This window comes from Bombus pyrosoma, linkage group LG11, assembly GCF_014825855.1.
Source record: "Bombus pyrosoma isolate SC7728 linkage group LG11, ASM1482585v1, whole genome shotgun sequence".
In the NCBI taxonomy this organism is placed as follows: domain Eukaryota; kingdom Metazoa; phylum Arthropoda; class Insecta; order Hymenoptera; family Apidae; genus Bombus; species Bombus pyrosoma.
Window position 1 is genome coordinate 8581390 of NC_057780.1, and position 27716 is coordinate 8609105.

A 27716-nucleotide genomic window follows, 5' to 3' on the forward strand; every position below is an offset into this window, starting at 1 on the left:
ATCGGCTGATATTTAGCGCAAACTGCGCATACTTTTCACTGCTATTGTCGTCCAGGTATTTTCTTACGAATTTGTTATTACTTCGTTCGTATTGTTCGTGCGTGTCTTTCAATGTAAAACACTAAATATTGTAAAATTTATTAGGGGCTCTTAATGGATGTAACGAGTGGCCGTCGTAATAATTAAAGCTGGCAATTATACGTATAGCACCGAGTTTGAAATTTTGAAATTCTCTCGACAAAATCCAGAAGACTATGGAATTTCACGTTTCATTATCTTCCACGTGTAGGTTCATTGAAATTCTTAATTCAGGAAACTCTTAATTTCCATACATGAAATGGTAGGAGAAGTTTGCTAGCGAACAATAGAATTTATAATTTCGCTCCAAGTTAAAATTGTCGAATATGAAACTTTACTCTGTTGTTCGTCGAGTTCAAAAAAGCCCGGTCATATAGATAAAACAGTGGTACGTTGAAAACCCTCGCCTAGTTAGGATCATCGAATTTCGAATTCCAGTACGTATTTCGATGATACGCGGGTTTATCGAGATTGGAATTCTCGATAAAGTGGGCGGGTTTGGAATTTTGTTGTCGATTTAGAGCGATCTAATTCGAAATTTTGCCGCCTACGTTGGTTAATCGAATCCACAACTTTATCAACTACACGCAGTACTGTAATTCGAAACTTCAGCGATTCAGTTTCATTTAAGAATTTTTAACTTACAATTAGAAACAGCTAATATCCAACTATGAGCCAACTATGATTCGAACAATTAATTTAATTAGCCAACGGTACGAGAATATTCTGCAGGCGAAGAATACTTATCGTAATTAGTTCAACCGGGATAACTAGCTTCGAATAGTAACTGCAGGTGGAATCCAATTCCCTGCACAAAAGGCAGGAAGTGGCTGCTCGATGATTTGAGAATATTCTCGCGTGTCCACGACCCTTGTAAATTCTTATAAATAATTTTTATTCGCGCCCCTCTTCCTAATTTACTGCTGTTCAAAATAGACATCTTCCTCTTTTTATTTCTTAACATTGAGCGATTAAAAATTGTCCCGTTGATTTCTTGCAGATTATGCGCGAGTGCGACGAAACAAATGAAAGTTACCGAACGTATGTAAATTTTAGTGTCATTAAAGAGATTATATCTGTACCACCTTTGGAAAAGAGTATCGTTAAAATTACTTCTCATCGTTTTATCGTTCCATTTTATTATTTCCAACTCTGAAAATCATGGTATTTTAAAGATGCAGGAAGATGGAATTTGTATTATTTTTTAAAATTTTCTAGAAAAGGAAAAGCGTCGCAGAAACGCTAAATGAGATTATGCAACAGGAGATTTCTAACAGGAGATTCTCTATCTACGTAGAAGTATTCACAAACAGTTGCCTAAATTTACAGATGAATACGTAAAGATCAAGAACACTTTGAAGACCGCTCTCCATTGATGATGCCATTGATTAAAACATTGATGCAATAATTGCAAATAGTCCACAGCGTGCTGTACTGAAAATTGGCGAATGATTACGGATAAATGTCGCGAGATTATAAAAAAGTATGTCGCTTATCTTCTGGAATAAACAGATAATTAAAATTCAGCATGTCCGTATGCTTGTTAAACTCGATAGGAATTTTCGGGACGAGCTGATATTTTTCTTGTTTTCTATTTTTATTTTTTCCGTTGGCACGATTTTCCGATCATTCTTCGTTGGAGTCCAATAATGCCGACACGTGCGATCGCTTTATACTAACCGATTAAAAATAGATACCACGCGAGGGCCATGGTGTATTCGTTGCATATAAATGCGTATCGCTGCAGGTCGCTAGCCGATTTCAAGGAAACGACTTCGTCTGACCTCCGTCGCCGCCGGCCATTATGTTCGAGGTCCGTCCAACTTTGCCGTTGATACCTCGCCGATTTGCCAGCCAAGCTCGCGATGCTTTTTCACCCAAGGATTTTATGCAATCAACCGCTCTTCGCTCTTTTCTTTCGATTTGCTTTAACGAACGAATTAATTAACGAATAAATTTGCATTTCTCGAATGATCTTCCGCGAACGTTTTGCAATGAAAGATTCGTTGGATCCTAGTGAAGGATGAAATTGCTTCGAAAACGAACGTTTTACAGGCAAAACGAACCGTCTCACTTCCTTTGCAACGATAACACAAAGCATTAAAAGCTACGAATATACTTGGGATTCGTCCAATGACGAAACCACGAATATCATTAAATCGATGGTCAGAACTTTGTATACATTTACTGTATATAATAAACAATTCTGTATAACATGCACTGTTGGTCAGAGAAATATTCGACCACGGTTTTAACACGTCTTATCCGCGACGATTAAACAAATGAGAAATAACGTTTAAAAGAAACATGTCCTTACCAAAACGAAGTAAACGAAACAAGGCAGCTTCTACAGCAACGAAATTATTTAAAAATTCAATAGAAAATATTCAGATAGCCAAATATATTTTCAATCGATGCACGTCGAAACAAATGACACGCTTCGTCCTTCCCATTCGAACCAAGTACAATGAGTGCTGCCTTCGATATTCAACCACGACTAAGCGAAACAATCCTCAAGAACCTGTCAACCCAATGACCAATTGGTTTATGACACGAATCGTGCAACGAGGCCAATAGACCAATCGTCCGGCACGACTCAAAAATTCGTTCATCGGCTATTCGACCATGGGCAAAGAGTCACTAAAACAGAGACATCCACTATTCTCGTTATATGGGATATTCTAATTGAAAGCAACGTGGGACAAGGACAAAGGAATAAACGGGCGAGGACGTGCTTGTAGGAAGGAAAGAAACGAAAGGAACGAAAGAAAGAGAGAAAAAAGCAATTTTAGCCGAAGAAGGTCGACACGGTGGACGGCACGAGGGACAGAGAGTCATAGCTCGTAATAGCTGTGCCATAAAATCATGAAAATAAATTATTGCGTAGATGATGGTGGACGTTAACTCTCGGTTCTTGTGACACCTCTGTGTCGTTGCATCGACCGTTCCAGCCACTCCTGGTCGAGTGGCTGTCGTGCACACACCGACCAGGAGAAAGTTTGCCGTTTATTGCTGCCTCTTAAACGCATAAACGTGCCGAAAGCAAGAGGAAAAAAAAGTCGGTGCAACGTTTACGAGGGCAAACCGTCCGACCGAGCCTGAATCTACGACGCAAAAGGGTTGCGTGTCCAGGCAAGGGTTGATGGGACTTGTGTTTGGCTTGTCAGTTTATTGTCACCATCGAGTCGGCCCTTCCGCAGCTTTTTTCCCGAAAATATCGTATTTCTTTGCTCTAGATCTTACCGTTTCGTGGGATTTCGAATTGACAATGGGAGACACTTCCGGTTCTTAAGTAAGGTAGGGTTACGCCGTTGTAATCGAGAAAGGGGAATCGAGGCACCAGCTTCGGCGAGTTTGTTCGATGATTTTTCAAATCGTCGCAGTCACCACGTGAGAGTTAGATTCGACGTTTTCAGCGCGTGAAATGTAAATTTATATAATCTCCTCATCAGGATATTTTATGACCTCAATTTGAAATAATGTGGTTGAATTACGCCAATAAGTGAATGAATATGCATGCCAGACGATGTGGAACAAGGCAGAAATATTTCAAAACGTATGTACATACGTCAATTTGTAATTTGCACATATGAATGCCATATTCAAATGAAAGGAAGACCCGTCTTATGGAAGAGCAAATAAAGTTTCGTATTTTCTCACAACTTTGTTAAATTACTCCTCTATCATTACGTAACATTTCCCCGATGACTTTTATGCGATTATTCGCACGTTTACTATTTCGATATCCACGTTCAATTCGTTCACCAAGAGTATAAAATTCTACTTTTTCTCAAACATTCGATGTAAAAAGGAATAATCTGTGGTGCTACGATCGTCTCGTGTTTAAACGATTGTTGCAATGTGCGATATTATAAATAGTCAGACAGCGACAAGACAATTATAATAACGCATCTTTTGTTCTGTAACAGTTGCTCTTGATAGTTCCACGGTACTCTTACGCAATACTTCACCAGCTGATAGTATCAATAAATTGCTCCAACAATAACGACGTAACAATTATAAATACATTTCTTACTAAACACCTTGCTAAAATCTATATAACAGTATCGTCAGGATCGGCCATTGATCCAATAAGAAGGAAGGAAGTCAAGTTCGAAGCATACGCTGTTGAAACGCGTAGGTGTTCGTCATTGGACAGGTGGCAGAGGTAGATCGCGTGGGTGGTTGCACAATGCAGCGACCCGAGGGTTGATTCGAACGCGATAGATCACGAAAGGTGCAAACGACGCGATTAACCGGCCAACGTTATAGAAGAGTTTCGCTAACGAGCAATCGCACAGACGTTAGCGAATTTTTCTGTTCTGCAGTTCTATCCAGAAAGGAAATGGCGCGTTGCACGACGCTGCACTGGCTGCCCGCGAATCATTTGATCAGCGGTAAACCGATCCGAGTGCAGCCGTAAAATTCCACGATCGCCGGTGGCCTAGTCACGAGGACGCTAAACGATAAGGCAAATGCTAGCCCGAAATCTGGAGATAGTTTCGTTACGAGCGGGCAACGAAAACGGCGTAGCACGGCGTCAAGTTCATCGAACCTGTATCACGTTTTTTGCCTGTGAGCACGCACGTGCCTATCGTCCTTCGAATCGGAACTGGGCTCTCGCCTTGCCGCGTGTACACGCTCTCGAATTTTGTATCAGCTCTGAACAATCGATTCGAGTAGGTGACCAGGAAATCCTTGTCACCTCGTAGAGTAAACGGAATTTCGTTTTTAAACGATAGAATATTGAAACTAGTAACAGCCTAGTGGGAGTGAATTAATATTCTCGGTAAAGTTCAGGGCCGTTCCGTACAATTGAATCGATATCATTAATGAAATTTGATGAGTCAGCAAGTATAAGTCGCTGATGTTAATAAATGCCGTTGCATAATAGCGGCAAGCGCGGCAATAAAATCCAATGAAATTTCACGTATCGCGAGCTATCTGATCATACTGCTCGACGAAAGATTATAAGATTGTAAAAAAGGAAGACTCTAATCTGTAATTCGTAACTTGTCGATTTACCGGTTGTTCGAAAGTTAGGGGAACGCGGATCCTCCAGTGTTTCGAGTATACGTAAATCCGTTTTAATGAATGAGATTCACAACGGGGAATTTCGAGTAACCGGATATTACACCAAGCATGGTCCCAATACCGACACGACCGTATACACACGTTCGCTAGTCAAAACCATTATAACCAAAGAAGCTATGTCCAAATACAGAAAAGCCATTAAACATAACGTGTCCGAAGAATAAGTTACCTGAGCACCGCCACCTTTCACCGTCGGTCTCTGAAAGAGTACACTGACATCGATCAATTAAGAGGCGTCTCGACACAGAGGCATATAAACCCCGCAATGTCCCTAAATCGAAGATGGAACGAGCCTCTCGAGAACCATATAGTTAACATGTATGAGAAAAAGGGACATAGAAATCGAAGGATGAAACGGGACAAGGAGTCGCGCAGAGGATCGTATTCTCCGCTGGAAACAAAGACAGAAAGAAGAGGTTCGGCCAAGGCAGAAGAGAGGCCGAGAGGAAGCCGGCAAGGTTAGAGAGAGACGAACGAAGAAGGCAGAAGGCGAAACGACAGAGGTGTACGGACTGTGGCTTGGTTGGCTCGAGCGAGAGGGCGCATGGCCTTGGCCGCTGCTGCGGGGTAATTCAGTCAAGGTTTCGGCCGATGAACTTCCTCCGATGGGAGGAAGGAGAGCCGGCCGGTAGAGGTCCGAGGCGAGTGGTGGGGCGAAGCTTCGGCCAATCGCGAGGACACGCGGCCCAGCGTGCGGCCACGCGATTGGTTGGGCCCGTGACGCCGGTGCCCGGGCCCGCAGCCGCCGCTTGTCAGTGACCTCCAGCATTGAAAATACGATGAACTCTCTCGGGGGGCTCTCTGTAAGAGCGCACCGGTGCGCTGTGTGTCCTCTACTACATACTAGGTAGCCAGGGCGTAGACATTGTAGATGGTCGAGGCAGCCTGGCAAGCAGGCAGCCACATCAATCCCTCCCCTCCACAAACCGGCGTCGCTCCGAGTAAGGGCTGCACGGCCCCCAGGTAACCAACACTCGGCAGCGCCGAACTCCAGTCAGACCAACGCGAACCTCCCTCGAGCGAACACTTACTTTCACTCTCTCTTCTCTCTGCCATCCCGATACGTGCGCTCTTTCGCTCACGGTTTCCTCCGGCTCTCTCCGCTCGTGGTTCCTTCCTCGCTCACGTCTGGTACACCACCCGGTCGTTCATTCCACTCTATCGGCAGTGTATAACACCGGCGAGGTGTTCATCGGTCGCCACAGAACGCACCTGCCCCTCGTTCCGGTAGGTTCTCGGCAAACCAGAGTCAGTTTCCCTTAGTGTGATTCACTCCCCCGGTCAGTCGAGTTCCTTACGTTACTTGATCACGTGATCGACTTCTGTGCGTTACACGATAAACAGACTTGGAGATAAAGGCAGAAGAAAGCAGACGGGAATTCGTTTCTTACGTCAATTTTTCGAGCAGCGCTTTTTTTTCTTGGTGATATCGAGGAGAAGTGAGTTAGTGGTTATTAGTCAGTGATACCGAGGGAACATGTAGTGAACTGATGTCGGTCCTCGGCTCAGTGCAGTGCCGTGCCAAGTGGATGATACATCGACGAATCTAAGATATTCTGGATTCGTTATTGTGATCGAACGATAGACAAACATCATGATCCTGACCCCGGATAGCAGTGCACAGGCTACGATGGCGACGTCACCGGCACCGGAATCGCCGATCTCGAGCATGTCGTCGCATGGCTCCCGCACGTCTAGCGTGTCGCGCATGTCTTGTGTCTCTCAGGGCATGTCAAGCCCTTATCACGTGGCTCAGTTACCCCATCATCTCAGCCCAAACATGCCTACCATGGACTCTACCGTTTCGTCAGCGAAACCTGAGCCCGAATTGAACATAGGTACGACTCGGAACCAATAATCGAAGAAAAATTAGAAAAGAAAAAGAAATGAAAAAAATCGCTCAAGGATAAAATAAAATTCTATTACTAAACAACTTATTTTCCAATACTTTTCGTCGGAGACTAACGTCTGAATATAATTTGAAAAAATTCGACAAATTAAATCTCGGTCAGGTTCAACGATATCAATACCTATAAGGAGATCCAATTGCTTTGGATCTCGTGGAACTGAAAAACGATCGTGCGTCGTGACAGTCGAGTGAAAGCAGAAAGTTGTAACACGCCGATGCTGTAACCCGCCGCGAGAGAGGAGAAAGTGTTCTTCTTTCTCTCCCACCTTTCTCCTCCCAGACGCGCGCTATCCGCCACGTGGAGAGCAACGTGAACCCGACACGTTACACGTCCACGTTATATACATATTGTGCAAGTGAAATCACAGTGCGTAATCTATATTTCTCTTTTTTTTCTGTTCTCTTGCAGAATTCGACGGGACCACGGTGTTGTGTCGTGTCTGCGGGGACAAAGCGTCCGGTTTTCACTATGGGGTACACTCCTGCGAGGGATGCAAGGTGAGTGGAAATTCGAACTCGATACACAATACAAATCCGCGTATACTTCGCATATTTCGTTCGACGCTTTTCGATCCGGTTTCGCTTTCAAAAATATTTGCTTACTCGACTTTCCGTTCGAACTTCTCCGTTCGAACTCTTTTTTTCTCTTCCAACATTCCGTACAAAAGTTATAAAATGATCTGAAAATCGTTTGAACGAATATCGCAACGAGTATCGCCGACATTTTTGATACTTTTTACTCGATCTCTTCGAGATTTCTGGAATAATGGATTTTGGAAATGCGTAAATACGAATTTAGCATTGATCCACGAGTAGCGTGAAAAGTATCGATAATGTGGAGCCGTAACGCGATGTGGCCAGGAAGTGAACGCAGTTTGAATGTGAATGTACGATGTGACCAAGGCTACGGAGAAGTTATCGACCCGGCGTTACTCGACCTTGTGCACGCGGAAATCGCGAGACGTTCAAACTGGTCCTTGACGTTGCCTCCTCAACCGGGTAACCTCTCCTCGTGGATGAAAAATTTTGCCAAGGTCTCTTTTCTTCCATCCATACGACGATCTTTATATCGAGTGCTCTGGTCAGGGAAATGACATTCGAAGTATTATTCGCGTTAATTCCTGATCAATTGCGATATTCTTTCTTGTATATAATGATTCATAGAGCATATAAGAAGATCATCCAAATTGATCGAAATTATTAAAAATATATATGTCGTTTATATCTTCCAATTTTGTTTTTCTATCGAGCAAGAATTTATAAATTTCTACGATACAGAAGATAGATAAAAATATTTCGAATGTACGAGATAAATTTCTTGGAAAAGATTTAGCGTGACTTTTGAAAAAAAGTGGATAGAATAGCACATTGCACGATCAGATTTTTCTGGAATACGAGGAAGGTCGGGGTTCGTACAATAGCTTCGCGGGCGGTTACGCAAAAGGAGAGGAAAATGTGGCGAAATTCTGTGTGAAACGATAACCTCCGGGTGAGAAGGGTCGGGGACAGGTAGACAGCCGTTTCTCTCCTCCTAAAGACAGTTTTGTGTCGGTGGTTTCCGTGTGGCCGAATTTTAGGGCAGGTATGTGCAACGCGAAGAATGCATATCCGTCCGTGCAACTTCCTGTCCAGCTTGTCTAGCTTTTCTCTATTCTTTCGATTCGAATCGACTCGTCCCTGCGTCGACCATTCAAAATTGAAAAGAAAAAAAGAAGAGGAAAAGTCCCTTTCCTCGGTATCATTGGGAATTCTAGCGTAAATAAGTTCGTCGAAAATATTTCGTAGTAAAATGATTCATCGTTGGAGAGAATATAGCCGTTTTAACGTGGCAATTCGAAAGAAGAGTTCTTTCCCCGCTAAACCTCCAATCGAATGTAAATCGTTTCCCTCGAGACTGATAATTACGCCCCGCGAAGGCCAACGTCCTCGTGCTCGTCATTGTGCGACTTCAAGGAGGCACGTGGTGGGGGCAGCACAGACCGCGAATTCGTTTTAGGAAGTGGCAATACGCTACCCCCACTCTTGATATTATATCCCCTCCACGTCGATTAGAGACGCGTGGTGAGGGATACTCCGCCAGGTGTTGTAAACCGGTGCGCCAGTGCTCGCAGATCTTCTTCGTCCGTCGATCTGATGATTTCGCTCTTGTATGACATCTGCTTGCTTTATAAGTTGTCTTACCATGTACATAATATAAATTGAGACACTTGGTAGATGCATTCCAGATGCATTCAAGGAATGTTTCTAGTTTATCTTCGACATTTATAATTGATGATTTCCAATAACGAAATTGACCTTCTCCAAACTAATCGATCAATCCTGTGTAGATTCTATCAGTATTTGAAAAGGTAGCTTAAAGCTTCTGGGTTTATAATCTTTCCAAATAGTACGACGATGACTGAGTCAATTTGCTGAATCCCAGATACCCTTGTACAGACACCCCAGAATCGTTTGTTCGGTGTCCGGACAAAAAGAAAGAGAGAGTGACTTGGCAGAAACGCCGAAAAGCCAAAGAAATGATGGCGGCCGACCACGAAGAAGAGAAAGTGTCTCTTAACCCCTGCTGACTGCATTTTACCTCGACTAGATTCTCGAACCGGAGAAGATCGAATCGACCATTCTTCTGAACAATATCTGATGAAGAATTAGACTCTCTTAGGGTCCCCTACCTTGATCTCACATCGCTGGTGAAGGAACGATCAGAAGAGGTGAGGAGAGTATCGGGCTGGGTTGACTGGGTCAGTAACTTATGGCCGTGGCGTAACACACAGGCAGTTTACGGCAAACGAGTCGACGTCGAGTGACCTAGCCGCTAGCGGTAGAGACCGTCTTATAGGTACTGGAACACGCAGCGAGGGATCAGCGGTGGAAAGGGAAGAGAACGCGGAAGAGTGTTGGATATCTTTAAGACTAGGTCGCTCGGTCGCACTGCTGTTGCACTATTTCGCCATACCGCTGGCCACAAGCTACTTTTCCTCGGCCCCTGAGCTTCTTCAGTTGTTCCAGTCTCGCAGTTTTACGAGGTCTTGCCGAAATCTAAATCTGCTTAAGGTTAGGATCAAAGTTTAGGGGATATTCGTATATATAGGCCCCTATAAATTAAGCTTTTCCAGGGAAGATTGCAGGTAAAATTTTATGGTACAATTAGGATACAATTGGATAGAGAGATTTGGATAGTAGGTTAGGTCACTAGTGCCCCATGTTTTCGGGATGGAAAAAGTGACGCGTAGATGGCGGCCGGCGTGTGGCTCGCACTGGCCCAGATATCTCGCCCAGGCCGTTGCCCCCCACGACACTTTTCGTGTACGCGTCACTGACCTGGGCTCAGTTTTACAGCACGAGAGATTCGCGGCGCCGCAATCAACGCGCGCGATAAAACCGCGATAAAAGTCACGGCATTCCGGCAAAGCGGGTAACCGGCTTGATTCACGAAACGTTCATCCGAATCTAATCAACCCACCCGCCCCTAGATCGCTATGTCATTCTATACTTATCACTCTAATCCTATTTCCCTATACAGATATGTCTATCTACTTCACCCATCAACCCCTTTTAACCCTTTCTTACACCAACCAAACCTAACTTTCCCATCTTCAACTCGAGCATTTCCAGATTCGTCAAGGAAATTGTTTTTCTGGCTCCGACTATATTCGCATATCAGAGTGTTATACTTCACTTCAACCGTTCTTCTTCAAAAGCCACGTGCAGGATATCGAAGGATAGGGGCAAGAGCCTCTCTGAAAAGCGAGACAATTCTCTGTGGGGGAGGGAGTGCGAGATTTCTCGTTTTTATTTTTGCGTCGACGTTCCTCTTTAAATCTGACTGGCGCGGCCGGCGGGGCAATCAACGGTGGAGGTGCGCGTCGACTCTTTTTCCGGAGGGTTGAAACCAGGCGACCGGTGCATTAACCCTCCGGTCGTCGACCCCCGAGCCAGTTACGTCACACGCTTGTTCCCTCATCCCCCCTCCGTCCCAATGCCCCCTTCCATCTTCATCGTTTCCCCTCCAGATCCCTCCCAAACCCCCCACTACTCCTCTCGCTCTCCTCCTGCGTCTGCTGCACCTCCTCTCCTCCTCCCCCCTTCTCAAACCACCTCCACCACCTCCTCGTCCATCCTCCTCTTTCTTCACCTCCCTCTCGGCTAACCGTCATTTTTGATGTCGTAACGAGTCGTGATCTCATTTTCATTTGATTGCGCGGGTATTTCGGTGCTCGGTTGGGGTTACTGACCCCGGTGCATCTACTTTAGAATCGGGTCAGCCGCTTATTATCGTGGTAGGTGTTCGCTCGACTCGGTATCTCCGGCCGGCCGAAGCGGCAGCGCGTTTCAAGATAACGCCGCTGCCCCGCCGCGCGGAATCGGACGTCACGCTCCTCTACGCCCGATAAAGCCACCCCGTGAAACACGACACCCCACGCTATACGGCCGTTTCACCGGGGGACGTTTCTTCGCGGCTAATCGGCCGGCGAATTTTCAGGGTGCACTGCACTCCAGTGACACAGTTGTTGTTGGGGATGAGGATGAGAAATTTGGGATCAAGATGTTTCAAATGTAGGCTAATCTTTCTTCTGCGTTTCGTTCCTTTTTCTTAAATTTCGTTTGGATGATGCAGCAATTTGATTTGTTAAGATAGATGCGATTGGTTAATCAGGAAAATTTCGTAGAATCGTGTGACAATTGTAAAGAAATTGCATTCGATACAGACGTGTTTTATGTTTTGAATGATTATTATTATTTCGTACAATTATGTCGTGACAACTCTAAAGAGTAAGAGAGTATTTTTAATTTTTTCGTTATACTTCAGTAAAATTCCTATTTCAATTTCTAATTAAGTAGTAAAGAAAGTCGAGTTCATTTTCGAATAACCGATGTAGATAGATCGTGGATTGTTGATTTCTGAAATTGCAAGTGCTCTTATTTATTCGATACAGCGTTGGTTTGGTTAGCGATCTGTGACAAAATCTCGAGCGTCGTGGAAACGGAAAATAGTTCGAGTGGTGACCTCGGCGATCGACTTCCTTGGTATCGATGCCCGGGGAATAGAGCAGCGAACTGTTCGAGGTCAAACGAGAGTATAAAAGCTGGTCGGCCAACGGCACCATTTCTTTTCGACGTTTCTACTGAATTTACCAGATTCTCGATTCTTCCTTATCTGGCATCTCTTTTAGAATATCCGATACCACAATTGTAACATATATTTTTCCCCCTTGATACAAATCGCTTTCAACTACATATAAAAATGTCCATAATATTAAAACCAACGTATATCGTTCTAAAATTACGATCATAGCTCCCTGGAACAATCGAATAAAGTTTCGGACAAACAATAAAGTTTAACTACGCTCGGAAACATAAATCAATCAGTGGATTCTATCTTATACTTTCCAACCCCTTCACCAGCAACTCTTACGAAAACCTAGTGCTTTATCTTATTTATTATTAAATATCCGACCTAAGAACAGCATGGAAAACCTGACGACAAATCACCTAAAGAAGAATTTACTTAAAAAGCGTTTCCCAACCAGCTTCCTATCAAAACTTGCTCCCTCTTCTCAATTATCCATACCAAGTACCTCTGGTGCATTCAGCCGCTCATGGACGACCAGCATCATCTCTGACCTCGGTGATCGGCACCACGGAGCGATCAGGCATATCGGTGTCCGGGCAGTCGCGAACGAACGAGCGAGCTGCGAATTCTTGGGGTCGTAGGTGCGCGTCGATGCGAGCGCGCGTGAGCGGTTAATGCCCCCGAGCAGAGCAGAGAGTGTCGCGCCGTTTCGAGCGAGAGCGCATGCGCCCGCACGGGCGCGCGCATTATGTACGTCACCGTTACTCCGTTTCGTGTCCTGTCCTCTCTCCCTTGCCCCACCAATTCTCCTTCTAACCCACGGTATCACTCGTTGTACGTACCTCTATCTCGCTCTTCGTCTTTTCCTCTTTCTTTGTCGCATCTCTCCTCTCCTCTCTTACTCTCTCCCCCTCCCTCTCTCTTTCCCTCTGTGTTTCCCTGTTCTTCGTTTCCCGTCTTCGTTGTCCCCCTGGCCGCTGTTCGCCCGTGGGAGCAGATACACTCACCTTCCCCTACCAGGACACCCCCTCTCCCACCCAAAGGAACGTTCCACCCCCCACCACGGAGGTACGGTCGCGCGCTCCGGTCGTTGGCCCCGCGACCACGTCGTGTGTATATCCCACACTCTCCTTACCTACATCTGTATAGGCTCGCATCTCGATGTATGCACGCGTGCACCGATGCATATGCACGTCGGCCAGCCGGCCGAGCCGCGAACTCGCTCCTTTCGCGGAAAATAAAAGCGAACACAACCGGTGAACGTGACGCGGGACACTCGAGGTCTTTCGACAGGGTTAACGCCTCGCGTGCGAATTCTTTCGGGAGGGTGGATGCACTTTTTTTTCGGAGAGTAGAGTAATCGTGGAAGTGGGATTTCTGGAGATGCCGGGATCCGTTGAGCAACGAGGAACTTTCTCGAGCGAAAGTTTCTCGGACGATTAGGGCGGGCCACTTTTTGGAATTCTGTTGACTAGCTGTGTCAACGTAGGGGTTAGATACTATTGCTAGACTTGGAAAGTGTAAATCTGTGTCAGAGTGTTGAGATGTAGGGTCTTAATCAAGGGACGAAAGTTTGTTGGTACTTTTCGAAAGTTCGGAAAAAATTTCCCCGATTTTTCCTTGTAATCAATCGTCAAAGTAACGTTCACTAATTTTCTATATGTTGTAATTTCGATATATGTACCTAATATGTAAAAAGAGGACGGGTTTACGTTACAACGCAATGCAACGTGATTTTATTTGTGCAAATCGTTTCTTTTCGTAAATCTTACCGAGCTCGAACGAATATTGAAACAAATCTGCTGCTAAAATGGACTAGATTCGGAGCAACGTTGTATCTACTCTAGATATTCCGCAGGATTAAGTTTTCGTCGATTGCAGGGTAAGATCACGACGCGACGTGGCGATCTGTTTGCATTTTCCGTGGCTGTGACACAATGGTGGCGCGTGCGCCAACTCACGTAAGTCGGAGCACGACACGCAAAGGTAGTCGCCCTCTGACCCGTCAGGGGGAATGCACAGAGTTTGAGAGATCGATGCACCGCATTCTCCCACAATCCCACCCCTCAATGCTGGTTCCACCTCTGCCGGATTCCCGCCAAGCAAAGGGGTTCAGCAGGGGTTGCTGGCCTCGTCCGGGCATCCGCGATACCAGCTCGCGCCCGATAACAGCTTCCGGTCGTCCCTTCCTAATCTCCTAAACTCCTATGAAATTTCCTCCGATCAGTTTCCAATTTCGAAAAAAATTACCAAACGGAGTCGTTTACATGTCGGTAAACGTTTCTTGATATTAATTAGTGTTTTACACTCTTTCTAACGATCGTCGATTTCTACGTTGATTGTGACGCTCGAATGTTGGAAGAAGATCTTCGTAGTAGGTTTAATATAGACTCTTTCGATTATCATAGGCGTCAATTTAAAATAGAATTTGGGGATAAAGAATGCCAAACTAGATCAAAATATCTCATCGCTTGGATATTAATCGGTTTTTAATTCGTCAGAAAAAATCCTCGATAAATCGTAACAAAACTACGATACACTATCATGCTCATTACTTTATCTAATCTCCCTTAACCTAACTTACAGAAAATTCCTCTTATCCCCGAACCAAAAACATCTTCATCAACCTTTGCCGCTTTAAATCAAAAAAGCCTGATACAAAACCAATCCTATTAATATCTGTCACCATGTACGTGTCCCCTAAACTAAAAAAGCTCCATGACAAACCGATTCTATTAATACCGATGCAAGTAGACACTTAATCGTAGTGTAATCCCGAGGCAACGAATTCGTGACCTGGTAAAGCGCGGAGCCGCGTTTCGTAGAAAACAAACGCGAGGCAGGGTTCATTGGCCCGGGTTGTCGAAGGCAGAGAGAGGATTTCAAACGGAAAGCTGGCCGGGACAGCGTCGTCGATCGACGGCAGGGAAGCTTAACATTGGCAACGCTGACAGTTCATTGACTTGCATCGAACGCGTGCACCGATTGACAGGCCGGGCGCGGAGGTGCAACGGTACATCGTTCTCTCGTTGTCTCTCTCTCTTTGGTCCGTGCACGAAGTTGAGGTAGGCGAGGTCGCGTGTCTGACGTCACGAGAGAGTCACTTGACGACCAACAGTGTGTCGCCAATTCCGTACGCATACGTGCAATGCACACGAGCCCGCGCGCCTGCGCCTCTGACAGTACAGCGAAGACCCGAAGATACGACGACGACACACGACGACGCCGTCGACGCCGCCGACGACGACGACGACGTTCCACGCGTCGTTCGTTACGTAACTGCCCCGCGAGGTCGTTGACCGATACGCGGCCGGGAACTTCCTCCGCCCTGACCTACCTCTTTTCTCATTCTCAATTAGCGGCTGCTGCATGAAAAACCGACCCAACTGAACAATCTCCGACCGTTTCTTTCTCATCCATCGTATTCTTGCCATTTTATTCTTCGTATTATACGTTCGTTTTATTATCGTTTGTTTACGTTCACTCGGCAAGACTCGTCGAAATAAAAAGATACAGTTTATGGAGATTCTATGTTGGTTTTAAGTTCAAACAAACGGAGCAGAGATGGATCGATGAAGCTGGGGTTATTCACCCTTTCCGGTGCAAAGGAATCATCGTATGCCGGTCGAAAAAGCGAACGAACCCCCGAAAAAGGGCGCATAGTTAGGGTTGACCGTGTGTGTGTGTGTATATAAAAAAAAAGAGGGGTTCCCGCGTTTATTCGTCGACATTCTTCTCTCGAGGAGAGTATCAGGGATACACGGGAGGGTAGGAACAGTTTTCGAGAGGGTGGTTCCTTGCAGAACGCAGCGAGGTGACGGTATGGTGGTGGAGGAGGAGGAGGAGAAGGAGGAGGAGGGAAGGAACCCGTTAGTAGAGCGTTCGAAGCGCGCGCGAGCCTCTATGGTCGCATTCGACCGACAAGGAGCGCGATATATATCGAGGGTTTGCCAGCACGCGCGAACGGGACAGGGAACAGAGACAAAACGGGACAGAGACGTACAGATCGGGAGAAAGAGCGAGAAGGAGAAAGAGGGAGTGGAAATACGAGTGAGAAAGAGAGAGAGCGACGAGGCGAGGTAGAGTGCGCGCAAGGGGGACTCTCACTTTCACGCGGTGAACTGCGGGTGAACGTCCGGGAATTGGGTCAGAGTGTCCCCCACCTCGGCGAGCCAGAGGCAATGTGCCGAGGCTCTATGCTCTCTGTGCTAGAAAGAGCCAGTCCACAGCCAAGCTTCGATACAAACGGTCGCTTCTTTTTCCCCCGCCGAAAACTCGCGTTCCGAGTCTCGCATGATATCGTACAGGCGAACAGTTACGCTTGATTCGCTGGTGAGTTTGGTGGTTCGAGACGCGTGCATCGTTTCTCACGTCGTTTCACCGACGACGTTTCAGTGAATCGTTCGAACAGGACTGTGACACGCGAGATACAGCAAAGTTTCTTGGACTTGTCCGTTTCGCTCGCGAGTTCTCTTTGACCGTTCCACAGTTGCTAATCACGTTGATACACACTGTGAATAATAATACAGGAGGAGGAGAAAGAGAGAGAGATCAGTGCGCGTGCTGAAAGACACGCGATCATTCTTGAGGGAAGAAACGTGTGAAATAGAGAATACAAATCTGTCTGGGTGAATTAATGGGGTGCTTGTGCGAATGTGACGTGGCCACCCCGCGTACGGGGACCAATTGCTCGTCGGGGTCCTCCTCGGACAGTGACGGCCAAACTGACGAGGGTTTCGTTGGTGATTCGCAGGGATTCTTCCGGCGCAGCATTCAGCAGAAGATCCAGTACCGACCCTGCACGAAGAATCAACAGTGCAGCATCCTGCGTATCAACAGGAACCGCTGCCAGTATTGCCGTCTCAAAAAGTGTATCGCTGTCGGGATGAGTCGCGATGGTGAGTATATATTTTTCTATATCTACGATGTTCCCCGCAATTTCCCTATCTCTAGCGAATAATTGCTCCAGAAGTTTCGTCATATCATGGAATAGTTGACTTCAACAACATCATTGCAGTAAACTTGCGAAAAGATAAACTTAATCGAGAAACGAAACGTATCACCGTACCCAGAAGCACCACATATCTTTTCTCGATACACGAACTCGTGATCGCGTAACACGCACGTTTGTCCCAAAAAAGTAGTTTCTAAAATCTAGAGTGGCGGGTCGTTGACCGTTTGCGTAACGCCGCTCCCCGCGACACAGCGCGAGTGTCGCAATGGGCGAAAGTGGCCAGTTCGCCGTTTGAGAAAGCAGTTGCAATTATATACTCCCCTCGAGGCCCCTCTCGCTCACGAGCTTGCTTTCTTTTCGAAACATCAGGACCCGATTCAGCCCGATGACCTCTTTTTCCCGCCGCGAAACTGCTCGCGAGTAGATTTGACCGACAACGGCCAGACCTACCCGCGGTCAACGACCCGGGAGCATCGGCAGCCCGCCACGGACACATCCACTGCCGTCTGATCTATAAACGACCGTATCTCCTTCGGGAATCGGTCTCGACCAAAAATAACAAACAAGATTCTCGAACATTCTCTTCGTACTTCGTATACGTAGAATCGTATTCGCGTTTCTGATAAGTTACTCTCAATCGTCATCTAACGCTAAGAATCTTTCGTTAAGAATCGTCTGAATGATAACGATCGAGCTGATTAAACGTCGAGTACATAGTTTATTCAGACAAAGGGAGTCAAAGTTTGAAAAGCGAGTCTCCCGCTGATAGCAGCATGGATCGTGCCGCGGGGTCAATAGTCGGGCATTGCTCGGCTTGCATGCGACTCCGCGTCTATAGAAAGAGTACCGCTACTCGCCGCTACGTACCCGGTGACCCTTCCACCTCCTTCCACGTTGCCCCCACTACCTCACCAGTCGCGTACACTATCACGATCATCTCCCGCTTCCCCCTACTGCGGTTTACTCGATCTCCTTGTCGAAGTTTCCCCTACCGTGCTTCTCGCAACGACAACGCGCCGTCGCGTGGCGCTACGCTCCATGCGGAGACCTCGCGAACTTCGTCCCCTTCGCGATCGCCTTACCCCTACCACGGCTGCGCGCCATTCCCTCCTCCCCACTTCCCCTATCGCGGTCGAGCCACCTGGCGTTCGAGCGCATGCTCGCCCGAACAGTCCCGCCAAACAGATATGACTGGACGCGGCCGCCTGGCAATTTGCGTCTGGAGGCTCGACGAGGAACCTGCTCCTGTGCTTGCGCTCGATTTTGTCGTCGCTCGACAGTGATACAGTTCCTGGAATTTTGCGTTGATCGACGCGGTCAAAAGTTAATCATATTCCTTTACGACGTACATGATACACTTTAGATAGCGATCGACGTCAATGACAGAGGGGAAAAAAATACAGTTAGACGTTCGCGAATGATCTCCGGGTAGAATACCGTCATGATGATTAGAGCCGGTGTCTGCAGCTGTCTAGCGGTGGAATTTGTACGTGACTCAAGGGGCCACGCGTTATGAATCGTGATCGCGATATGACCTCGTAGTCACCGGAACGGGCGAGCACGTTAACTACCTCTTTCGATCGAATGAATTTAAGACACGCAGAAACGTAAACAGATCGATCGGTAAACAGATAAAGAGAAATCGAATTCCAAGAGATATTGTCATAGGAAGTTAATTTTGTCGAATCGAAAGGACGTGACATCCGATGATAGCGGGAGAGACATCGATCGTCCGTGAACAGATAAGTCCAACGACGGCAGCTGGTGACAGGGCAAATAGCCAGCGAGCCAAGGGGTTGCCCAAGGTCGTCGAGGGTAGCTTACCCCCAGCAAAGGAACTTCGCATCTGCGCACATGAGAGAGAGTGTCTCACTGCTTTCTCTCTCTCTCTCTCTCTCTGTATCTCTCTCTCACTCTGTCTCTAATAGAATCCGCTCTTTGTCGCGCATTCACACACCAACACAAAGAGAGAAGGAAGAAAGAAGTATACACCTAGAGCGGTGTGTGTAGACGTGTATATAGACGCACACATACGTGTATATACATAGTCACGTACACCCTCTCTTTTAGTGTGCTTGCTGGCCGCTACGCTCACCGTGTACATTCGCTCGCTATATAGTATATATAGGTCGGCGGTACGCCTCGTGCGGCTGTCGCTGAAACCAAGTTCAAGGCCAAAGGCTCGGCAAAGGCCACAATCGTGGCCGGTGGTGGGAGTCGTTGATGGCTGAATAAGTGGAGGGGCTGTTGAACGCAACCCGCGGAACATCACTCAGTCGGCTGTGATGCTGTCTCGCGTTTGCACGCGTCCTACTGTCGCGCTCCTTTCTTGAACTCTTTGCCCGCCCGTGTGCGAACCAGACAGCCGTGTGTCTGGCGGCGCGCCGTCCACGCCGCGCCACATAACACGATCCTCGTCGGAGTGACTCGCGGCAGCCACGATAGTTAGCCGATAGTCAGCCATCAAACGGATTACAATCCATTCCAAATAAATATACGAAGAATATAAAAGCGTCAGAAAGAGTAGAAAAGAAGAGGAAAACATTCGTAATTGTATAAAAGAAGTCGCGTGTATGCTGTGCCGAACGAATTCAGCGCGAACGTCGACCCATAGTGATCGTGCCGATGGGAGATTAATTTTGGTGCGCGGTGCAGTTCGCTCCAAAGCTACACGCCGCAGACACGATTAAGGGATCGAGCATTCCACTCGATCGTTTTTCCTCGACCGTCATGGGAGACGAGTTACCTATACTGAAAGGAATCCTCAACGGAGTTGTCAACTATCATAATGCACGTAGGTGTTCCAGAAGAGACTTTTTTTTTTTTAACGAAAGAGTGTTATCGAAATATCGTTGTTTCCCTTTCACGACCCTCCACCCGTCGACCCGCTCTCGTGACTTTCTAACGGAGGAAGGATTCGTAGCGCAAGGCCAAGGCAACCGCCACTTTCGTTTCTCGCGCGCGAGAAAGTCGTGCGCTTTCCCCTCTCGATTCTTTTTTTTTTTTTTTCCAAACCTAGTGCAGATCGTGTGTAGGCATCAAGACATTTATCCACCTGTCCGAAATATAATATGCGAAACATGTGCTAGCCTTAACTACATATCTGGTGCGGTGATACGTAATACAAAAATTAAAAAAAAAAAAAAATGTAAAAATATACAGAAGCAGGAAAAATGAATCAAAGGTTATTTTATGAACCAATGGTGTTTCCCTCGACGTTGAACGAGTATTAATAAGAAAACGCGAGGGTGTTTCATGAAATGAGACGCGTACCAGTTTTCCTCGTAATTGCGCGCGTGTCAGAAGCGCTCGAAGGCCGCGGGACGCAGCCCGACACGCCGTGTCCGTTGCATGATTCATTCATTGATCGCATTAACTATTCATCGACGTGTCCTTCCTTCTGCTTACCACTGACCAAACCGAACCGTCTCGTTCGTCTCGTTGATTCTCGTCGGTGTCTAATCGTTGGCCATTCGTGTTGTTTCTGGTTATAGCGGTGCGATTCGGCCGTGTGCCCAAGCGCGAGAAGGCCAGGATTCTGGCTGCTATGCAGCAAAGCTCCCACAGCCGTTCTCAAGAGAAGGCAGTAGCGGCCGAGCTAGAGGACGAGCAACGTCTCCTGGCCACCGTTGTGCAAGCTCATCTCGACACATGCGACTTTACCAGGGACAAGGTAGCTCCGATCCTGGTCAGAGCTCGAGAGACGCCTAACTATACCGCGTGTCCACCGACCTTGGTGAGTATATAAACGTTGTTCCCTCGTAAACCCGTTTTCTGACATTTATTTCACTCTTCCTATCTTACTTTTTGTATTTTTTTTATTATTGTTTTTTTTTCTTCTTTTTTTTTTGTACGTTCGCTTTCGAGACTTTGCATTTCGGACGAATCATTTTTATTACCGCTTACGTCAATAGCAAACGGACCTTGGATCGTCCGAGACACAGTCTATGCTACGCGGAAATCGAACCAGTCGTCCTCGACTGAACAAGGAAGTTAAGCTTTTTCCAATCGTGCTCGAGACACTTACGACTTTTCTATACGTATAATAGTTTACGAGATTCTAATCTAGAATCGGTATTTGTTCACGGTTGCAGGCATGCCCCCTAAATCCCAATCCTCAACCGTTGACTGGGCAGCAAGAATTGTTGCAAGACTTCTCGAAGAGGTTCTCACCGGCGATACGTGGTGTGGTGGAGTTCGCGAAACGCATTCCTGGCTTTAGCCTACTGGCACAGGACGACCAGGTCACGCTGTTGAAGGCCGGCGTGTTCGAAGTGTTGTTAGTACGGCTGGCCTGCATGTTCGACGCTCAAACGAACAGCATGATCTGTCTAAATGGACAGGTGCTCAAACGGGAATCGATCCATAATAGCAGTAACGCTCGATTTCTCATGGACTCGATGTTCGATTTCGCCGAGAGGGTGAACTCCTTGCGGCTATCGGACGCGGAGCTGGGACTGTTCTGTTCGGTAGTAGTGATCGCCGCCGATAGACCAGGATTACGCAACACAGAACTGGTCGAGCGCATGCACAATAAACTACGGAACGCTCTTCAAACTGTCCTGGCACAGAACCATCCTCAGCATCCGGATATCTTGAGAGAACTGCTGAAAAAGATCCCAGACTTGAGAACTCTGAACACTCTCCACTCGGAGAAATTGTTGGCCTTTAAAATGACCGAGCAACAACAGCAAATGCAAGCTCAACAACAGCACCAGCAACAGCAACAGCAAACGCAGCACGTGATCAACGCTCAGCAACCGCAGCAACAACATTGGCCCATGGAGGAGGAACCGCCTGCATCTTGGGGTTCAGCCTCGGATGTAACTCTAGACGAGGCCGTGAAGAGTCCTCTAGGCAGCGTGTCGAGCACCGAAAGCGCGGAAGTCGCTTCTCTAACGGAGTACCATCACGTGGCTCCTCCAAGTGGTCACCACGCATCCAGCGCTCCTCTTCTAGCTGCTACCCTATCTGGCAATCTCTGTCCTCATCGTCGACGAGCGAACTCAGGAAGTACGAGTTCCGGCGACGATGAACTACATCGTGCCTCTCTCTCGAAGACGCCTCAGCCACCTCAGTGTCCACGATTCCGTAAGCTAGACTCTCCAAGCGACAGCGGTATCGAATCAGGTACTGAAAAGCCAGACAAACCAGCAAGCAGCAGCGCCAGTAGTGCACCGACCTCCGTCTGCTCCAGTCCCCGTTCCGAGGACAAAGAAGTTGAAGACATGCCCGTGCTGAAACGAGTACTCCAAGCACCTCCGTTGTACGATACTAATTCTCTGATGGACGAGGCGTACAAGCCTCACAAAAAGTTCCGCGCGCTACGCCAGAAAGACAGTGCAGAAGCTGAGCCAGCAGTGATCGTGCAACACACGCAGTCGCAGCTTCATCTTCACCTAACCTCGCCACCGGCTCGAAGTCCGTCGAATCAAGTACAAGCTCAATGTCCTCAAACGGCCAGTCTATTGAGCAGCACGCACTCGACGCTAGCCAGAAGCCTGATGGAGGGTCCACGAATGACGGCCGAGCAACTGAAACGCACGGACATCATTCACAACTATATCATGCGCGGAGAGGCGAGTCCCAGGTCGCCAACTGCATCGCCCTCGCCGGCGGAGCAGTGCGCCTCCACGACCACGATCACCGCCCGTTCACCCCAAGGATCTCAAGGGCTGCTACAGTGCGCTACCAGCAGCTACTCGACAACCAGATGGCCCGCTACGTCCGTCATTACAACGACGACGGGCGCTCGGCAGCAGCAGCAACAACAACAACAGCAACAGCAACAGTCTTCCTCGGACTACCTCATGGTCGGGAACTCGCCGGCCTCGTCGCCAAGGTACTTATCCGCGGCGGCGACGAGTAGTACGAGCACGAGTCCACGGCCTGCCTCGAGTACGGCAGCGACGCTCGTCCTGTCCGGCTGCCCGAGCAACATGATGGAGCTACAGGTGGACATCGCGGACAGCCAACAACCGTTGAATTTGTCGAAGAAATCACCGTCCCCGTCGCCCAGGCCGTTGGTAGGCCCGTGCAAGGCGTTGTCTCTCGAAGCGTAGTGGTCTCATGGGGTCGTATGAACGTGTCTTGTTGTTCGTGACGGATGACGGGTCGTTGTTTGCCCCCCTCCTCCACACTCTATCAGCCAAGTCCCGCGGCAACGCAGTTACGGCGCTTACGGAGCAGCGCAGCCCACCTATTAAACGAAGCGACGTCACGAATGGACGGTGTGTTTCGTCGCGACGAATTCTTTTTTTTTTTTTTTTTTTGGTACAACAATGGTGGTGTATAGTTGGTGTCGCGCGCGCCATGCGCCGCTCCCCTCCCGAGACACGAACCATGGAAAAGTGCCAGGACGCTCAGCAGCGCGTGATAAACCAAATAATTTATTAATTTAAACTATTAAACTATCGAATTAAAAGAAAAGAAAAATGAATTGCGCGAGACACACGGAAAGGGAGAATACGGTGGCCAGGTGGCAAAACGCGAAACGTTCTGAACCAGTTTCGCGGACACTTGATATATAATGTAATAGGCGTGTCTACGCGATCAGGAAGACGGAGAACGAATTTGGGAGTGCAAAGTGCATGGGAGGACGCTGTCTGTTTTCTTTGTTTCCGCGCTCTCCGGCAGTACGTGTCGCGATCTATGGACCGTGAACGATGATGTAGTGGATCGAGTCACGAAGCACACTCGAGAAAGTGATATCTCGAGGTGTATTGCCACCGGGAACGGGGGAAACACGGAGAGTTGCGTGCTTCTTTGAGATTCATCTCTGTACCTAAAAACGGAAGCTTACCTACCCATCTACCTACACCTTACCACCTTATCGACAAAACTGTGAGAACAACAGCAAACAAGAAGGAGAGCTATCTGGTCTAGACGATCTTGAGAGATAGCGTGTCGATGCCCCTTTATAATAAAGGAAACAAGAAGAAGAAAAGGGGAACAGTAAAGGTGAGGAAAAGAAGTGGAAGAAGGAGAGGAGGATTGAATGTTACAGAAAAAATTGAGTAATCTATCTTACATGTGATAATCATGGAAATCGCGCATCCTGTACAGTACTCCACCTCATTCATCGATCATCTACTCTACTATAATTATTGAATATTATTACAAGTAATTAATATTATTGTAACATGTGTAAGGTATAATAATCGTAAAAAAGAAACGTTATCATCTTGTGTATGTGCGCGTAGGGAAAGAAAAAAAAAGACGAGCGTACGAATGTGAGAGAAAGAGAGAAACATAGAGCGCAAGGGAGAGAGAGAAAGAGTATGCGTGCATGAAATCGACCAGGAACAAACACAAAAAAAAAAAACAAGCGATAATAAGAGCAACAGAAACGAACGAATGGAACGTGAGCGTGCTTGTGCAAGTGAGTCGGGGCAAAAATCGCAACAAAAGTATAATAAAAAACGTAAAAACACGAAGACGCGGATAAAAGATATATGTATAGAAGGAGGAACGTTGAAGCGAAGAAAAATCGAGGAAAGAAAGAAGGAAAAGGTAAAAATAAACGGCTTTTTAGATTGGGTGACTGTGTCTTCAGTCGGAAAAGCGCGCATTTTAAAACGGTTTTAAATAGTAGAAAATGAAAAAAAAAAAAAAAGACGATGTTTCATTCAGAACATGTATATGAGACTGACCCGGCCCGTCGCGGCCTCCAGAGTTTGCAATCAACCGTACGTAGTACCTTTGTAAGCCGTAAAACGTATCGTGCCTCTCGTCTCCATCGGATAAACGAGTTTTAAATCAACCATCTCTCTTTAACTTCCGATATCAACCTCAGAATTCGTGTCGCGTCGAGTTGTTTCTCCTTATCGCGAAACAACTCGCGAGAAAGCATCTAAACAGTCGTGTTGTTCACCCCGCGAGGAAAAAAAAACGGAAAGAAAGAGATATGGGACAAAAAAAAAAAGACATGCGACGGAGCGTGCTCGCACGTGGTGTCGCATGTCGTTGCAAGACAGTGACGGATTAAAGAAAATACATAGACACATAAATATATACAGGAATAAATAGAGCCATAGAAAAGACACGTTTACAGAGAGTCGGAGAGGAGAGGCGGAGAACGCGTATGACGATAGGAGAGCGTGTGAGATGCGTGTGTGTGCGTGAGCAAGAAGTAGAGAGTCAGAGAATACGAAGAGTGACAAAGAAAGATAGAAAACGACGAGAGGAAAGAAAGAAACGAGAAGAAATGCGGAGGAGAGCGAAGTCGCGTGGTGTAGTAATTCGGCGTTAAAGAAACCATACAAAGTAACAACGGCGCAGTGTAAATAGTAGATTCGTAAGGCTAAGTCCTAGAAAGGCGCGAGTGGACGAGTTTTTTGCTTTTTTTTTTTTTCGAGAAAAACGAAATGCTCGGTGAGAAAGGGAAGAAAGCGAGAGCGAGAAAGAAATATGTAGGGGAAAATATAGAGCGAACAAGCGTGTAAAAGAGATGAAAAAACATACAGTGCGAAGTTATATACGCGGCGGGCCGCCCCCGACGTGTTGTTGAGACGCCCGCCCCACCCCCCTTATGCCCCCCGTAGTACAGTTGACACCGAGAAGTATCATATCGGTGCAGGAGAGAGATAAGGCATAGAACACAATGAAAAAGAAAACCATAACGGAATGTAAAACAGTAAATCGTGGCGAGAAAAACGCAGCAACAACAACAACAACAACAACCTAGAGAAAATACACGAAGAAACACACGCTTTGATGTAACAAAACCACATAAAACATATATACACACGCGTATAGACACGGAGCAAAAAAAAAAAAACGCATAGGTCAGCTCGAAACACGAAGAACAACGCGAGAAAGAGAAACGATAACCGGTAGCATCATACACGCGAGTAAAAGAAGAGTAAGAAAGAGGAAGGAAGTGATAGGATGAAAAATGGTAGGGCAAAAAGTGACGCGAAAAAAAAAGAATTGCTCGATGGGCACGCATAAAAACCGTTGTCTCGCTACTTTTTTTGAGCGCAGCACCGTTCGAATCCCCTCGATCCACACACGCAGACAAATTCACACACGTTTACACACAACCTTGAAGAAGCTTCGTAGTGAAACCACTCTGTGTATTTATTGTACTCGAGGACAAAGTCATTCCCTCCCCTTTTTACGCTGTGTATCACAAAGCGCAACACACATAACACACACGAACATACACGTACACCACGCTCCCTCGACTCGTTTTTTGACCCTTGAATCCTTCTTGCTGTCACCTATCGATAACCTCTACGAAACGAACATCCCCTTGTTTCCTTCCTGCAGCATATTAGCCAGTCCCCGCTTAAAGAGCAATCCAGCCATGTGAACAGTTGTCCATCCGTATCGTCGTAGCCATGTCAAGCGTACATTTACGCGTACACTGGCTGCGATTTTTCCATATCTCAAGCTATTATCCACAGATCGAATCGCTATCGTCTCTTCAGCAAATCCCCCAGTTCGTCCAAGTATAATTGTCCTTTCCATGTCCAAGTTTCCCAACGAGTTCTCTCACAATCCTTGTCCTCAATACCCTGGATATGTCCCCGCAAGCGAACTAGCGTTGATATTCGTAATACTTGTTATGCATAAACTACACATAATGATTATTATAGTAAACGATACATAAAGTATGATATATTTCTCTATCCATTAAGAAAAGGAGGATGCAAGCAGCTGTTGTTTCTTGGTGGAAACTTGATATGAGAGAGAGAGAGAGAGAAAGAGAGAGAGAGAGAGCGAGAGAGAGAGAAACAGTGCAAGGCAGAGCGCAAAACAACAAAGATATAGGGATGAAGAGAAAACGTAAAAAAAAATAATAATAATAATAAACGATAATATTGAATGGTGGAATGAATAAAAAATAAGAAAAAAACATTGTACGGAAAAAATGAACATACCGAAAGTGTACTGTATTACAATTGCAAGAATACAAACGCAGCCCCGCATATTGCCCAGTGAGCACGTCGTTTTGTACGCTTGGGAGTTGTGAGGTCGTCTGAATAAACATTGTCTGGTGAATTATACAGAATATCTTGTCTATTATTTATGCGTTTAATCCTTATCCTGAAAAATCCACATTTTGGTTCATGGCTACTTTTCCGAGGAATCGCTTCCTCCGTTTTCAAATTTTCGCTTCTACGAAAATAGTTGTCCCTTCTGGTTTGAAACTGTAGAAGTTTGCAGTTACGCGATAAGCGATTGTTGATATATAAAGTATTCGAAGAAACATTGGAAGAATTGGAAATTTGTTAATTCAAAGAAAAGACACGTTTATTTCGGCACCGTTTTCTGCTACACAATATTCGATGAAAGTTATTTGACAGTTTAATGTATTAAAAGGAAAAATGATATTTATGAGAATGTTGTGCAAAGTTTTAGGAAAATGTATGATCGCTAAATTCTCGTAGTGTGAACGCATTAACTAAATTTCTACATTTTATAAATATTTTTTGCAAGTAATAAAAATTACTTCCACTTTAATTTCTCTGTCATCATCGATTTTGTATTTTTCTTTTATGCCTGGCAATTTCTTTCTAACGTTATCATCTGCAAATCGTATTTGTCAAGTTAAAATCATGGTACATAGCGTTAAAATTATTTATTTATTCTCAAACTGGGAC

General features: G+C 46.4%; 1 protein-coding gene across 2 annotated transcripts; it reads left to right on the top strand.

The window, feature by feature from the left end:
• Positions 1-6766: 6766 nt before the first annotated feature.
• LOC122572322 (ecdysone-inducible protein E75) lies at positions 6767-27124 on the top strand. Of its 2 annotated transcripts, XM_043737174.1 has the most exons (5): positions 6767-7010; positions 7491-7579; positions 16906-17050; positions 20601-20842; positions 21201-27124. In XM_043737174.1, the coding sequence occupies exons 1-5, from the start codon at positions 6767-6769 to the stop codon at positions 23166-23168; spliced, it is 2688 nt and encodes an 895-aa protein (XP_043593109.1). In that variant the 3' UTR covers positions 23169-27124. The 2 variants fall into 2 exon arrangements, with proteins under 2 accessions (XP_043593109.1, XP_043593108.1); XM_043737173.1 differs by lacking the exons at positions 6767-7010; positions 7491-7579; positions 16906-17050 and adding an exon at positions 19366-19900.
• Positions 27125-27716: the final 592 nt, after the last annotated feature.